The sequence below is a fragment of the Pagrus pagrus genome (genome assembly GCF_965226575.1).
Source record: "Pagrus pagrus genome assembly, chromosome: 10".
Taxonomy (NCBI): Eukaryota; Metazoa; Chordata; class Actinopteri; order Spariformes; family Sparidae; genus Pagrus; species Pagrus pagrus.
The window spans coordinates 27,393,452-27,409,773 of NC_140194.1; the positions used below are offsets into that span (position 1 = coordinate 27,393,452).

Sequence of the window (16,322 nt, forward strand, 5' to 3'; positions counted from 1 at the left end):
TGCAGAGCTGCATAAAATAATCTTCAACTTTAGATTTCTAAAGCAATCATTTGCTTTTGCCCGGTGCCCCTCTGCCTATCTCTGACCATTCTGTCCAGGTGGTGCCAAAATTAAGTTGATTTGATTGGAGATGCAAAACAATTTAAGCCTATTGGCAGGATTAGCCAGAGAGTTTTGCTCTTTGCTTCATCCCACCTTATTGCTCAAAGCACAGCAGGAGTCCTCACTGTGAAAAGTTTGGCCTAATTCAGCATTAGTACATGCACAGGTCCTCAGTATGCTACACAATAGTCAACAAAAGCAGCACTCTTCTTTCACATTAAGTTAATTTTTTCAAATGAATGGTTACTTCAAACACAGCAATGACCCAGAATTCATAAGAAGCCAGTCTAAGAATAGAATAAAGGAGCTGTGTCACATGTCAGATTTGTAAAAGTTACAGAAGTCACCGAGGTAACAAAGGGTTCCCACAAACACATTATCAGTTCTTAAAGTACCTTGTGTGTTTGTTAATGGGCTGACCTACTAAATCCAACTGGAAGGCCTGAACGAGAAAACCAGGGGGCTACTGACATCGGCCGTGACGACAAAATAACCTCTGGGAGTTGCTTACCCTACATAATGGCAGGAAAACTCTCAAATGTCATCATTTCCCCCTCAGCCAGGGCAGGAACTGGGTCAGACAAACTCACAGACAGATAGACGGCCCCCTGAGGGTCTGACACACAGGTATGAAAGGGGAAACTAATGTCCAGCAGAGGCAGGAAGGGACCTAAGTGAATTAGCAACTTACAGCCTATCAACTTACTTTCCTATCAATATCTGTGTGCTCTAATCATTCCTGCAGTTAAAATCCAGGAGTCAACGTCAACATGCTTGCACTCTCATGCAGTAGCAGGATGCTGACAATGATGGATAAATACCACTTGAGTATGCAGGGCATTGAAACAGGAGCCCTTATCAGCATCAGAGGCAATAGGTCCTCCAGTGCTGTACTGATAAAATCTTTCATTAAAGAACTGCCGCCTTCATAGCTGCAGCATAGTGACTGGCATTGACCTGTTATGTAAGTGTGTAGCTGCAAAAGAAAGTGATCACTGAAAGTCCAATTTGGAGCAAGCCTATTATGTAAAGTTAAAGTTTGAAATTTCAAAGCAACACGGTGCAAAAACTAATGAACTATTCCAGTTTCATCTTGTTTGGTGAATGAGTGAAAACACTAATAGAGTCAAATGAGAATGGTGTCAACAGGTTTCTCCCCTTGCCACAGCTGAATGATCTACAGATAGTAATGCCTTGCAGCATATACAGTATGCAATGGCAGCATGTTGTACACCTTCTTTTTATCCTCACAGACAAAGCGAGGAAGTCCCTTAACCAGAAACTTAATTCTGGATAAAGCACCCTATTTAAAATGATCCTAGCTGTGGCATTGGTATTATAAATAATTCAATGATTCCTCTGGTAACCATCTCCGTGTCCCTCCCTGAACAAACTTTGCATAATACTGTATCTGGTTTGTGCATGTGTGTTTGTGCGAGTGTGTGTTTAAGAAGGAACGGGGGCGATAGAGGAGAATGTTAGCTCTTATTTGTTCATTTGTGTGTGTGTGCGCGCGTGTGTGTGTGTGTGTGTGTGTGTGTGTGTGTGTGTGTGTGTGTGTGTGTGTGTGTGTGTGTGTGTGTGTGTGTGTGTGTTCTGCAAACAGGCACAGAGGCACAAATGGACTCGGCAGGCAGGACTCAATGGCTCTTCCACAGAGTGTTGCTGTGGGCAGGACACTGGGATGTGGGTCTGTTGTTTTGTTTTCTCACAGGAAGGAAAAAAGGAAAAAGGAAGACTCTAGTGGAACTTTTTCCTCATAGTCATTAATGGCCATTTAATGTCTTAACCCACAGATGCATATCATACAATCACTAGCGGCTGCCGTCTTTTCTGCTGCTGACATCCTGGAAGCTAAAAGCACCAAATGCTTTCAAGAAGCCATTATAAACAGCTCACAGAGACGTGTTGCTCTTTTGACCAACATGGTGTCGAACAGCATGCATTCTGTAGAGTTAGCTAACTTGATTTTATTACACCTATTATCAAGCTTAACTAGAACTCTCTGCTGCTTTTTCCATTACTGTGTGTTGCATTTAGAGTTTTCTCATGGTAACGAAGAGGAAGAACTAAACTTGCATAAGTTCTCTTCGTATGTAAGTCTGGACCAAGAAAACAGTGTTTGATTAAAGTATGATTGTAGGCAATGTTGTGTTACACAATCTGGCCAGTCACTCTAAATAGGAATCTGTGTTAATCTGCTCTTAATTTTTTCTCTTTAAAGTGGTGCAGATAAGTCTTGGTTGTGTGTCATGATGAATGTTTTTAAAAGTGCAGTAGTTCCAGTCCCCCAAATCTTAAAGTCATGCGTCTTTAAAAAAATCCATCTTTACTTTAGAGTTGACATCATTAGTCTTCCACTGCTGTCTTGCCACCAGTTTTGTCAGACTGAGACACAGAAGTACAGCTCGACACAGGGCACATTCCCTGAAGCGAGATGGATTCCTCTCCAACAAGGAGCTGGTGCAATACTTCCACAGGTGACAGAAAGTCTGTGCTTCCTGTTGAACACTAACTTTATTTCACTACCATAGAGAATTCAGGACTTTACTCCTACTCTGCCAAAACTTTTTCCTCACTCAGAGAAACCTGAGAGAAGCAGATTTAGACCTGAATAGGATATAACACATTTGTGCTTAAAGACAGACACCTAGATCTGATGCCTAGTAGGGATAGCAGCAGCTTGGTCATGAATACCAACAAACATAATAAATGGCTATGTTTGCAGCTTGTTGGGAAGCCAGTGGGGGATCATGTCTGTGTTGCTTCAATAGCAACACGGCCTGTACAGAGCAGGTGGCAAGATATAGCATCTAATGCTGCAACTAAATATTATTTTTAGAGCCCAACCGATACTCAATTTAGTAGTAGGAGTGAAAAAATTAAGCAGATGAGAGCCCAACCAGTTGGTCAGCCTATCGGCCGGCCTATAATCATTTTCATTGTCAAAATGTTAATCAGTGTGTCCCAAAGCCAAAGATGTCCTCAAATGAGCTGGGTACTCTAAATAGGTGGGGAAACTGTCTTCCAAACAACCTAAACATGTCAGACATAGTGTACATTAACACACTGTTGACTGTAAGAATGACATATTGTCAACTTGTCTCAACATCAGTTTATACACCTGATTAAAAAATGCAGCTACGCTAACAGCCACAGCAGTGGCCCCCTGTTGAATGCTGCTTGTCTGGACTAATTACCATCAGATTTAGCTGCTCATTTTTAAAGCAACTTAAGCATTTTGCAGCTCTGCCAAACTAACCTGTCATATGAATGGTGGCTTAAGGCTACATACAGACTAAAAACACCACAGAAAAGCCTGTCCAATGAAAACAACCTAAAGAATATGGAGAACACAGAAGCCTTACTGTACGTGTGTTGTTTATGTGAATACAAAAATATAGGCCACATGATTTAAAACCCACAGGAAAGTTTTTAATGTTATTCAGACGTCTTGTATTTACTTAAGCAATATGCTCCTTGGCACTTGCCAAATGTTTAACCTGTGAATGAAGTGACCAGACTGTACATCACGCGATGAAAACCACAGAGCGCCATACCAGACTCCCTCCGCCAGTCATACACATGGGCACACACAGCTGCTAGAGCCATCGGAGCTGCAGACAGAGAGCGGGGGCTATTTGCGGACGGCGAGGACAAACATACGTTTTATTTTCGTTCCCACCACAAGTTCAAACAATATGCTAATGTCTGCTTTTTCCATGAGGAGACTCCTACAGTGTAATAAGGCCAAAGTCTACAGCATGCTTAACTGTGTCAAAAAGTCTCCAAGTCAAACTGTGATGATGGAGACAGACGGAGAAATGAAAAGGTGACAGACATAAACTTCTTCTAAACCGTTTTATAAAGACTCTCATTTCATCAGATCCTTTTTTCCACATGTACCTCCACAGCCAGGTTAACTCTCTATGAGACAGAGACTGGATGAAATTCAAGGTTTAGTTTCTTCTTTTTTACTTCTCTAAGCTTTTTCATAAGAGTTACAGTCACACTGTTCTGTTGTCAGAGAGCATGTACAAGTAGGGCCAGGTATTGAGACTAATTACTCTTTCAGTATTGACTTGACATATATGAAATATTTGAATAGTAAAAATAATCGAAAGTTGGCATCAAGTGCTTGTTTAAATTCTTAGTCTTGTTTTTTAAATATTTCACAAAAGATAGACAAAAGATACAAAAATACAAAAATCAAAGAGTTAAAGTAAAAAAGTTAGAGAATCGTCACCACTGTGATGCTTTTCTGTTTCCTTTGACTATGAAATAAAGATTGATATAGCTCATCTTCACAGTAATCCCATTAGAATATTATAGATCCTTTCAACATTGCACTGAAATGCAGTATGACTGGCTGTCTCAATAAAGTAACTTCTTATCATAAATTAGACCAGCAAACTATGAATGACTCATTTTGAGTATTCTCAGGCCCATACATGAACCCAGAAGACAAATTGAACACAGATAATCAGTAGGACTGGGTCTTTTTACTTGTACTGCTGGTGGTCCTTGGTGCTGCGTGTCTTTGCCATGAAGCGTTCAGCCAGTTTCTCCAGGTTTCTGGAGTACTCCATCTCAATTTCTGCCTTCTTCCTGAAGAAATCCTGCAGGTCCTGCAGCAGCTGGACCCTCATCTCTGTCTGCTGGTCCAGACATTTCTGCTGCTCCACCAGCTGTGCCCGAATCTCTGAGAAGACCCGAGAAGAGAACAAATAGATTAGGATGGAGCAGGAACCTGAAGGCTGAGGTTTATAAATTCTAGAAATGTAGAATATCAGAGCTACACAAACTCTGGTTTTATATAGCAGACACTGTGTCCAACTTTATGGCATTTGTTTCACAAGAACTCCATCTTTGACCGAGCATAGTTACTGTAGTATAGACACCATGACACAGAGCCAGACAACCGGACAAAAGATGAGGGTTCCATGTTTTAGGTCGGCCAAAGTCGCAAATGTTTACCTCTTAAAACTTTTCAACATGACCACAGCTCTTGAAAAAAAAAGCTAATAAGGTGCAAAACTCAAGAGTTAAAAATCAGCATGCCAACATCTAAAATCTATCAGATTTATAAGACAAAGAACAGTCGGGTGAGTATTTATAGTGCAGCACATCTACACATCTACACATCGACTACTACAGAACAGCCCAATGCAGCTTATTATTCGTTAGTTAAGGGACATCTTGTAGAGATGTGAGGTTGGCAAAACTGGTCTCAGGTGTTTCATTAAGGCTGAAAATAACTCCAGGATGAATGGAACCTGATCCCCAACACATCCAGAGTTACAGAACAGGCCACACACGCACACGCACACACACACACACACACACACACACACACACACACACACACACACTCATCAGTGCCTGTGACTGAAAACCCAGGGCACTTAAGAAAGCAGAGGGGCGACAGCAGGCCTCGCTTAAACAAGTTGTATGTGCAGGTAAATTACCCTCTGAGGTGCCTTCTGAGGATTCATGCCTGTCAGTGCAGCCCTCATTTAAATTTTACATCCTCAACAGGACAACTGGGATCTAACACACACACACACACACACACACACACACACACACACACGCACACACACACACACACACGCACACAACGACAGCCATACACAAATTGTTTCCTCTGTGTGTCCTCTCTGGCCAGGGCCATGTATAATGGATTTCTCCTAATGGAAGGCAGCCTGGGCCAGACATCTTCAGCAGAGGAAACAGATTAATGAGGTGATTTAGAGCCGTGTGGACACCAATGGAGAGGGGCACGGAGTGATCCCTCATAATAAAAGACTAAAAAAGGCTGCGACATGCCTTCACAAATTATTTGTACAGCTCACTGGACTGGGCGTCAGTATAAAAGGTAACAGCATGCAAGGTCTCAGTGGCCGTTTCTTGGCAGAACAACAAAATATGGAAAATAACAGTCATAAGATCAGCTGAACAGGGCACAGATAATTGTTTTAGGGCAAAGTTCGATGTGCATCACGGTGTCCCTGCTTACAGTTAATGCGGTAATGATAATTGATCCATTGTTAAAGAAGCCACTCTTTGTTTTGATAGAATTGTGTCTGCAGAATCACATGATACATCGTTTTCCTTTAATAAACCATATCACAAAAACTTGAAGAGGCAAGATGATTGGGATACTACATGAAAACACACAAATAAAAATTCAATAGTGTTTATTAATATATGACTCAAGTCTGGGTTGAAGTAAACACATTTATATAACAGAAAAAGTAGACTGTGCACCCTGAGACACAGAGATACTTTATACTGCAGATCTAATGAATTATAAATCTATGTCAGTCTGATCCGTGCTGTCTGGATCACTTGTTGATCAGAAACCATGATCTTCCCACCATGAGACATGCTGTATTTTCTTTACTCCCAAGTTAATGTCAGCAATTATCAAATTTGTTTTGCTGTTTTCTTGATAAAAGTATAAATAAAAGTGTCATTGAAGACATATTTTGGAACATATGAATATGAATGTGCTGCTGTTGTTGTGTGGTAATATAAAGTTAGCCAATATGAACACATTCTACTCATAAAACCGTCTTGTATTGCACAGTCTTGTAGTGTTTTTTTTTTTCTCTGCTCCTTATGGCAGGTGTTGCATTTCAGGCCAGTTTCACAGTCCATGAGTACCAGCTCTCTGAATGCATCAGTTTGGCTTTTTGTTAGTAAACACTGCCTGTAAGGTGTCCAGTCAGTCCCTGGCAGGAGTTTCGATACCAAATTAATTTATGTGGCAAACAGAATAAATTTGGGCGCTGGCATTTTTTTACTCCTTTGATGAGTTCATAAGATCTGTGTCACTGCTGACACATACACTGTCCAGGTTACTGTATGTACTCTGCTTGTGAAGCAGTGGTTTACTGCAGTTGTGGCAACTTTAGAAATCCTTGTGAATGTGGAGTTGCTCTTTTAATTGTCGTCCTCCCCGTTTGTAGAAATATTGCTCTGACCACCTAATGAGCTGTGAAGATAAAAGGAAAAATTCTCTCTTTATTTCCAAGACAAGCTCAACTGTTGTAGTCACTTGATTTAGAGACTAAAGTAAACCAGAGCGAGGGGAACCACAACATACTTAGCCAAGAGTCTAAATCTGGCCAACCTGCGGGTTAATAAATACGCTCATTAATATGGAAGTAAAATTGCTAAAACAAAGACAAGTATTTGATGAGACGATTAGACAGCAACAATTATTGTGACAAAGAAGCCAAAAGATCCCTAAGAGCCTTTAAGGTACACCATCAATAGCTCAGTACGTCAAGCTACTTAATGGCCAATCAACTGCTGACTCAATTAGAAAGCTTCCAGTCAAAGAGTGAAAGCAGCACCGTTCTGTATGTGTGGGTGTGTATGTGCATGTGTCCTGAATGCGATAATCAAATTACTAAAAGGCTCCACTCCATTCATCAGCATTGAATCTTCTCACAATCTTGATAAATGAGCGATTCACATCAAGTCGATTCGTAACCGTTGATTATTCTTTTTGCATTTCCAAGTAGCATATCTCCCTTCGGGCACTCACAAGGAAATAAACCACTTAGATGGAGACAGACGCGGCACAAGGGAGGCGTTTCAGCTATACTAAATCTGAATGAATGCTTATCACAGCAGTTACTCTAGCAAAGTGAACCACAAACATCATTAACATGGACGATGGGATTTCAACAGCAGAGGAGAGGTTTGGAGGTTTGACTGCAATAAAGAACTCAAAACTTCAATGTAAAGAGCATCAGACCATTGACAAAACCTGGAGACCACCAATGAGCACTAAGAAAGAAGTTGGTTTTAAATGTGACTGCATTAAAGTCCACCAGGCCTTTTTGATGAATGGGTAAACCTTGCAATTGCTTCCATCTCCAGAGGATGTGGGGATTAAAACAAAGCTACCATGGCACTGACACAAAGGAGCGTACTGGATCATTTAACACAATTACATTCATGACTGCACAGGGAAACTCATTAAATCATTCATTTTCCGAGTCAAACATTGGCCACTGAAGCTGTAGTACCAAGTTGAAGTATAGAGGAATTCATGTTTAAAGGCAAGCGCCTGTCAGAGGAAATTACAGGTTTGGCACTTCGTGAAACTGGGACGCGCTCAGAAAACTCACTTTCTAGTTTAGGAAAAATCAGCTGTTACAAGAAGAAGAAGAAGAAGAAGACGAGACAAAACAGGTTCATGACCACAGAAAGGCAGATATATTTGAGAATGGATCCATTTTTCTTTTTTTGGTCTACCTTCCACACCAAGCTGGTGGTTTTCAACCCGAAATCAGTGTTTTTTGTTACTGCTTTCCATATGGATGAGCCCGCATGTTGAGAAGACAACAATCTGTCGGCTACATCTGTCTGTGATGTAGGATATTGACTTTATATACAAACTCAACACAGCTCTTGTCATTTTTTCCTTTCAATAGTTACATTACAGCTACTCAGGACCATATTGATTAACAGGTAGCATTTATTATCTAAATAATAAAACAGAGTAACACTGGAATTTTGCTTATCCAAAGATATACATAATTGTTCTTTGAACGTACATAAAGAGGTGTTGTGGGAAACTGTATGTCACAGAGGTTTGCAGAGGAGCTGATGCAGACGCCTCCCGAATGTCAGCTGGTTGTTGTAGATTAAATCTGTATCGAGCCAGCTGAATGGTTGATCCACCTCCTTGTGGGAGGTGAGCTTGATATGGTGCAGAAAATAAGACGCAAAGTGTCGCAAAAATGTTACTGTACATTCAAGTAAAAGAGGAGCTATGCAAATATCTCCGAACAACCACTCCGCACTTTCGCCAGGAGGAGCATGTTTAAGCTATAACTGAGGGAAATCAGTCTCTGCTCTCACCAGGTGATGGATATAATACACAAAATTGTTGTTTGCCAACCAAAGAAAGATTGTGGCGAACCGAAACTAATATGAAAACAATCATAAAGCAGTTAAAAAAAGTGCTGTCTACCCAGCTTTGTGTTGACATTATCTTAGATTATTACATAAGAGAAGTTATCTCATCCTATTGGCAAATATTTGAAAAGGACCTTTGAAAACCTTTTTCACTTGGTTGTTTAAGGACTGCAAAAACAGCTCCTTTGATCACACCGATGCTTGGTATGGATCCATTCCTGCAGGCAACATTAGCTGTCTGACTGGTTTCTTACAAAACTAAACATGACCAGCAGACTGGCACATGGAACCACTGTTTTTTTCAAGTTAGATCCATCTTACTGTCAAGCAAGTCTTCCTCTACTATTACATGGCGCATTCCTCTCGTTCTGAGGTCATCTGTATGGTAAACACGTGTGGAGGCCTCTGTGCCGAGGGATTTGGGTGTGGGTAAAGTGTAAGGGGGGGCATCAAAGCCCTCTGTGATCCCTTTCAAACTGGGGAGCTGAGAGGAGATGAGAGCACCTGTGCACAGTGTTGAGAAATAACACAACAGCATACAGGAAAGAAACAAGGGTGTAATGTTGCAGAAAGATAATAAGTGACTGTCACTCTGTTTCTCTCTCCGAATCTATCGAGCACAATCTGCCAAAGCTCTACAGGCTTTTATACGCATATACAGGTACATGTTTACATGAGTGGATGGTGGCTTGCAGAATTAAAACAGGGCCTATAAAGTTGTCAGCAACAATTCCAGCTGACTGAAGGACATCCAGTCAATGTGGCCCAGAATGCACATGATGATATGGACAATGAGAGAGCGCTGTTTGGTCTTTGTGGCGATCAGTTTGGACCAAAGCCCTTTTGTTTCTGTACTGGATGTTTTCCAAGTGTTCCTTTGGAGGCCACATCACATACTTCCCATAACCCCATTCATGGCGACAAATATGTCCAAAGTTGCAGTTCAGAATGGCTTCTGATTTGCCAGATAGGCCTGTTCTATTGTGAAAGAAACTGCCTTGTAAGCAGGATGGGTACTGACCCACACTGTTGACCCCCAGAGAGAAACTGGGCTTCGGTAAAAACAACTCACCCACTGTCAGACGGCCACAGAGATAAGTTCTTTCTTTCTCCCTTGAACCCAACAACATGCCCTCTCCTGATGCTCTCAATTAACCTTGCTATGAATCAATCTGTCTAAAATACATCTGTTACTCTGCTGAGTGCAGCAGCATATTCTCAGACTACAAACTCTCAGAGAGTTTCTGCAGTTCCTCCTAGTTGATTACAGTCTCCACCAACAGCTATCTGGGGCATGGCGTACCACATCAGTCCCAGAGCTGCATTTCCACATACAGAGTGGTTCATCAGCAGCACCTGAAATAGCAGCTAAGGCCTGGGGAGGGACGGTACAGGAGGGTGCCCAGCCCCACCATCTGCTTCAGATCTAGGGTTTGGGACTAGGGGAGTTGTCCATGCTTCTTCTGGAGGCTGGAAACAAGATGGGATAAATACCATCAAAGGTAATTACGAAATGGTCGATCAGTTTTTAAACGGAGCACAAGCTTTCAATTACAGCTGGAGTGGGATCACATGCCACAAAAAACAGAGCATCTACAGTTCATCTTCTTCTGACATTTTCTGACTATTTTGATGTTCCAACAAGGCTCTTCTGCCATATTTAATTACAGCAGAGCTATCATTCATGTTCTTGCTTCTTTGATAAATGTATACCATATGGCAAAAATTATACAGAAAGTAGTTTCATTCGAGCAATTGTACGGGTAAAAGATGTGCATGCCTACCACGTTGTTAATTTCCACTGAGCGTGACTCACTATGCAGTGAGTTGGTTTTTATGTTGAGTCTTGTGGTAACCAGGGATCTGTTGTTTGATCTGGTTTACCTCTTTATGTCTGTGCTCATTTTGTTAGTTCAAACAATAGACTATACACTCATTTGCATTCCTGCCTGAGTAGAATGCCCTCTTTTTATTAATACATAAGTGCACCCGTTGAACAGAAGATCTTGGCTTTGAATAAACAATTCAAACCATGCAACATGGCCATTAATGGATGATATGTTTAAAAAGGAATCACAAGGGAAGGATCATAGATAGGAATGTGGGAAATATTAAGTTGGTCACGTGGCACACACCTGTGCCAATGAAGCTACCAGCAAGACCCTTGCAGTCTCTGTGTTCAAGATATTCCCACTGATGAAAACTGATGAGGCTTATTCTCTTTTGGTTGGATGTAAAATACACTACTGTGACCACTCTGAACCTCTTGGCCATCCACCTCTCATCATCTCTCTCCACCTGAAGCCTCTCTGCCTTCTCTGCCTTCTCTCTCCACACCATTAACGAGAAGAAGATGGATGAGAACTGAAAGGCCCGCAGGGTGACTGACTCTTTACCACCACTGTTCCACTAGGCTGCCATGGGGTGTTTCATCACCACCACGTGGCATTCCAGGCCCTGGACCAGATGGGAAGACACATAAGGGACTGGTACAATGAGCACTGACAAGTTTCTGCCCAAAAGACCAAGACTATGAGTTTAGATAAACTACGTACTGTAATCTCTGTAAACATGTATCTGCATAAATATGCAGAATATTTAGGCAAGGGACAATATTTTGGTATTGGAAACATTGTGTTTTCCGTTTGTAGTCCGTTGTAGTTCAAGTAGCACTTTTGCCGCAAGAGGCTAAAAGCCAGTTGGTTCCGAGATTGCATGTAATGTAAAAGCTGTAAAAAAGCTTAATGATTAGACCAAGCACAATCATCAGAGGAGCAGTGACACAACTGTTGTAATGTAATGTAAGTGTAATAAAACAGGAATTTACTAGAGGCCTTTCTTGCATTGTACCGGTAGGTTCAAGAAAAATCCACAAGAAGTTCTTTCATCAGTTTAATTTTCACTACTTGTTTTGTCACATTCTACTGTTACATTTTTGTTGCTCAGCAACAGTAAAAATGGAGGTTCAGATGAAGCACTAAAAAGAGGACCATTGTAATTCTTTAGTATTTGTTTTACCCACTAATTATGTAAACTGAAAAAGAACATTGAGTCAAAACCGTCAGCCAATGGTGGCCTTGTAAACTGGCACCTCACCAGCACTGGTGTTGGCTCGGCTACACCCACTTTACCGTATCATATTTGCTTTAGAGTCTCCCGGATGGGAGCAGTTTCTACATTTGACATCTTGACTCACTTTGGCCAATAAGTCATGACCAACTAAGTCACACACAAAACACTTTTGTATAGTGACTAAAGCCACCGACATTACATGGTGTCCTTGTAAAAGAATGACTTAAGTAATGACTATCACGTTGGTGGGACCAGTAAGAAATTCATCATGTGTTTGGTATGTCAGACATTGTTTGACCCATCCAGCCCCTCTGCTTTACATCTTGGCATGACCGCTGCAATGTGTCACTGATTGTTGTATGTTTTTTTTTTAATCTGAGATTACATCACTGCTGAGATTAAATTACTGACATCAAAGGCTCCTTCTATTTACCAACATGTGTCATACCCATTGATCAAATCCCATTTTTGGTCAGCGACACAGTAACAACCTGAGGAGTAGTTAGATGTGTCCATAGTAATACAGACTTGCCAACCAGACTGAACAGAATCTCTCTAATCACATAAAGCACAGCCAAACTACACACAGCTAACTGCCAGCTTTACTTAAGCGTTTTATCTCAAAATATTACAGAACTGGCAATGTGGGCCCCATTACAACATCTGACTGACATGTTAGCAGCTTCCAAAACCACAGAGAGAGTTCCAATGGAAGTACTGTTGGCTACTGTGATCCAGAGAATGACTGTTAAATCAGTGGAAAAGAGCCTGGACCATAATCATCTGCTTCTTTGAAACACAGCGAGCTGAAGCAATGTCCTTTGGGATGTTTTATGATCCAGTAGGAATATAGTGCTACTCATGTGAAGTGACTTACAAGAGCTATGCTTGGCAGCTTTGTTTGCTGGTCACTGCTGCCACATCCATACTGCTAAGAAGAAGAGGACTATATGCTATTTGCGAAAGGTATATTAGGATTTCCTCTGACATGGATAGACACACGTATGCACTACTTCTCTCAACAATTCCGACACACACACAGGAAATGCAGTAGTGGCTGTGATTGGAGTTCTTGTGTTTTCTCTTGGGCCTGGGAGCATTGTGGGCGGCAGACCCAAAGAGCTCAGGTTCCTTCCTGCGCTCTGGGTTTTATAGTCTGATTCAGAAACAGCTCAGCCGTGGCAGCTAACTGCACTTACTGTTCAAACACAATACACTCCAGCAGTCAAAAAACAGATGTTGGACTAGACGATTCTGACTGAGCAAAGTAAACACTAAAATCTGTGTCAGTTCTATTGAACAAGGTAATATTTAAATGTGTAATTTCAATAAGTGAAATGAAATAATCTCTGCCAGTTAGATTCAGCTCTGCCAAATGGCATATGAGCCAAAAAGCCACAGTTGCTAAGGTGACGCCCCCACAGACGAGAGGCCTGCAGCGAGCAGGAGGGAGATCAATCACTGCTGACATTACGGTGGCCTGTGAGGACCATCGTTTTGATCCAAACAAAATAAGAGAGTGAATGCTGGGAGAAGTAAGCACACTTTAGAGGCAGAGCTGTTTGTTCAGCTGCTGGTTAACATCTAGACATTCTGTTTGATCTGGACAATAGTCTGATGTGTGTTTGGTCTGTTAGATGGACTGGCCATGAGTCCAGGCTGGATGTGAGCTTGTGTGTAGGTTTGCTTCTGAGTGTTAGTGCGTTGATATGTGCGTGCATATTTATGTGTTTACACTACAAGATATACTTCACCTTTAGACTTGTAAGGTGGCTCTACAAAGTGTGTAAGTTCCTCTGCCATCGATTTGGATTGACAAGAGTAATAAGGGACTGCAATGGTGACCCAGAGTCATGCCAAGAAAGAAGTGTCAAAGCATCCCAAAAGGTACAAAGAAACTTTTCACGTCACTCCTGCTAAATAATCTACTTCACTTTTGGTCAATACGTTAAGTATCTTCTCAAAACTCAGTCCAAAGCTCAGTCAGAAGTTATCTATTTTGAGATTTGTTAGCAATGCTAAGATTTTAGGGAACATCATGACCATATGGATCAAAGAAATCAGATAAGGGCTTGTTCACAACCAGAGAGTGGCACACTCACATGAAATTCACTCACACATCTTTCCAAAAGATGTGGCTCTGGAAGCTTGGTGACATAAAGACTTCTCACAGGGCAAGATGTCAACTAATGTAGTTAGCTGGTATGCTAACCGCTAACTTATCCTGCCTGGCAATTTCTTCTCGGGACTCTACACTAAGTCTTTCAATCAAGAGATACTGAAAGGGCAAAAAGGTCTCTGAGCGAACAAGCTTGCAGTTAGCACGCTAACACAGTAACAGTAAGTTCAAACAGTTCACACATGGTACACATATTTTACCATCAACTCCTGTCTTGTAACTTTCTGCAACCATTCGTATTTTGTGGAGCAGTTTATATCCTGACAGAGGAGGTAACCTATTAAAAGTGAATGGTGCAACACATCTGATAGCAATGATAGCTTTCTCCATTTTCCTCCAGCTCTCTGTTCCCTCATAGGTCAGCACTGTCAAGATGGCTTGCTTTTGGTGCCAAAAATCTGTTAACCAAAAGTTCAGCAATGTTGAATTTAACATGATTGTGTACAAATGTACTTTACCTGCACAATTAAAATGGTGTGCCAATGCCTTTATACACTAGAAGCTGTTTGGAAAGTTTCTATGGACAATTTGCTTCTTCTTTGTGTTGCTGTAACTCTGGGTCACCAGTGGAATCCTTTTGTAAGTGTTTAGAATCAAAGCAGTCCACAGCTGCATGCCTCTGCAAAGAAGCAAGCAGCAAACCTTTCAGAGACACCCTCAAGCTTGCTGGGCATGAGAATTAAAAGCTCAAAAGATGGATTTTCAGCAAAGTATCCCAAACAAAACAAGGGACCAAATAATTGATGCTGCTTCACTTTAGCGCTTTATGCTAAGGATGATAAGAATGTGGACAAGCAATGCTAAGGAAGTGGTTACATCTGTGTGGCTCAACATCAGAGAAAAGAGAATCTGAGACAAATACATTGATCTCTTTCAGTCTCTTGGCCAGACTTCACCCACTTTTCTCATTCATCTGTAGACAGTACCCAGCTGCTCTGCCCTAAAGGGACCAATGTGGATGCTTGTGTGTGAAAGAAAGTCAAAGAGATGTAGATAATTTATACACTGAAAGCTCAGCCTCAGCTTGTTTTAGCTTGGCCAGTCCATAGACTAGAGTTAAGAAAATCACACTGGACATACAATGTCTTGAACTCAGATGTACAGATTTTTCCTGTTTTTTACCAAATGAAACATGACACTTCACCTTGTATCTGGCCTGCCTTTGTCCTTTTGTTTGGGGATATTAGTGATGGGAGAGATAAAGGGGCTAAAGCTCATATGTCAAGGCAGCCAGTCAGCCTCTCATTCCCAACAAAGCTAACCTCAGGCAAAAGACTTGGCTGGGCAGGCCCAGAGCTCTTACAGTTGGGATGTTTGTTTGGGGTAACAATACTATGAAAATTCTGCGGTCGGACAGCTGAAGAGATAAATGCCTTTAAAAGGGATGTTGCACGAGAAACATCTGGAACTCTGGTGCATTAGCTTTCATCTATAGGACTATTTACTTCCCCTTGCAGTAAACAAACTGATAATGAAGAATTCCTGCAGAGACTCGAATAATAAAAACTCTGAAAGATTAACTTAAAGAATGGCCGAGCAGTTATGTGGCCTGTTCGAAGGAGGGGTTGTTTCTTAGAGACTGTGGATATTTTACCTCCTCATGGGCCCCAAGGAGGTGGGACAGAGAGAGAGAGCACATAAATGAATAACACAATGTGGCTCCTCACCCACGCACCTGCATACACTCTAAACACGCGCACGCACACAACAGGTAGAGGGGGGACGTGTGCACCTGCGTGGGGAATGAGTACATTATATTGCCGGTATGCAGACCAGAAATATCTAGTGGGGGAGGTGAATCAAAGTGACAGCTCTGTTACCAACAAGCTCCCTGGCTTCAGTTCCCAACTCTCCTGTGCTTCTCCTGACCCCGTCTCTCCACTGCACAGTGGACAGTTCAGTCTCAGGTCAGGTTTGTCAATGACCTCTGATGGCACTCAGAGCTGCCGAGGTCTGCGCTCTAATTCTACTGCTCATTTCTGTCTGAACCGATGTCTGTGAATCATTTCGTCTGTTTTTTGGTGTCTGA

At 41.7% G+C, this 16,322-nt stretch overlaps 1 protein-coding gene across 9 annotated transcripts in view; it reads right to left on the bottom strand.

The window, feature by feature from the left end:
- The window catches only part of srgap1a (SLIT-ROBO Rho GTPase activating protein 1a), an 85,843-nt gene that overhangs the window by 50,350 nt on the left and 19,171 nt on the right, over window positions 1-16,322 (bottom strand). For all 9 annotated transcript variants that reach the window (XM_084364830.1, XM_084364829.1, XM_084364833.1 and 6 more), the window contains exon 2: window positions 4,609-4,804. In XM_084364830.1, the coding sequence (XP_084220956.1) occupies window positions 4,609-4,804 (196 nt within the window). The remainder of the gene's footprint in view (window positions 1-4,608; window positions 4,805-16,322) is intronic.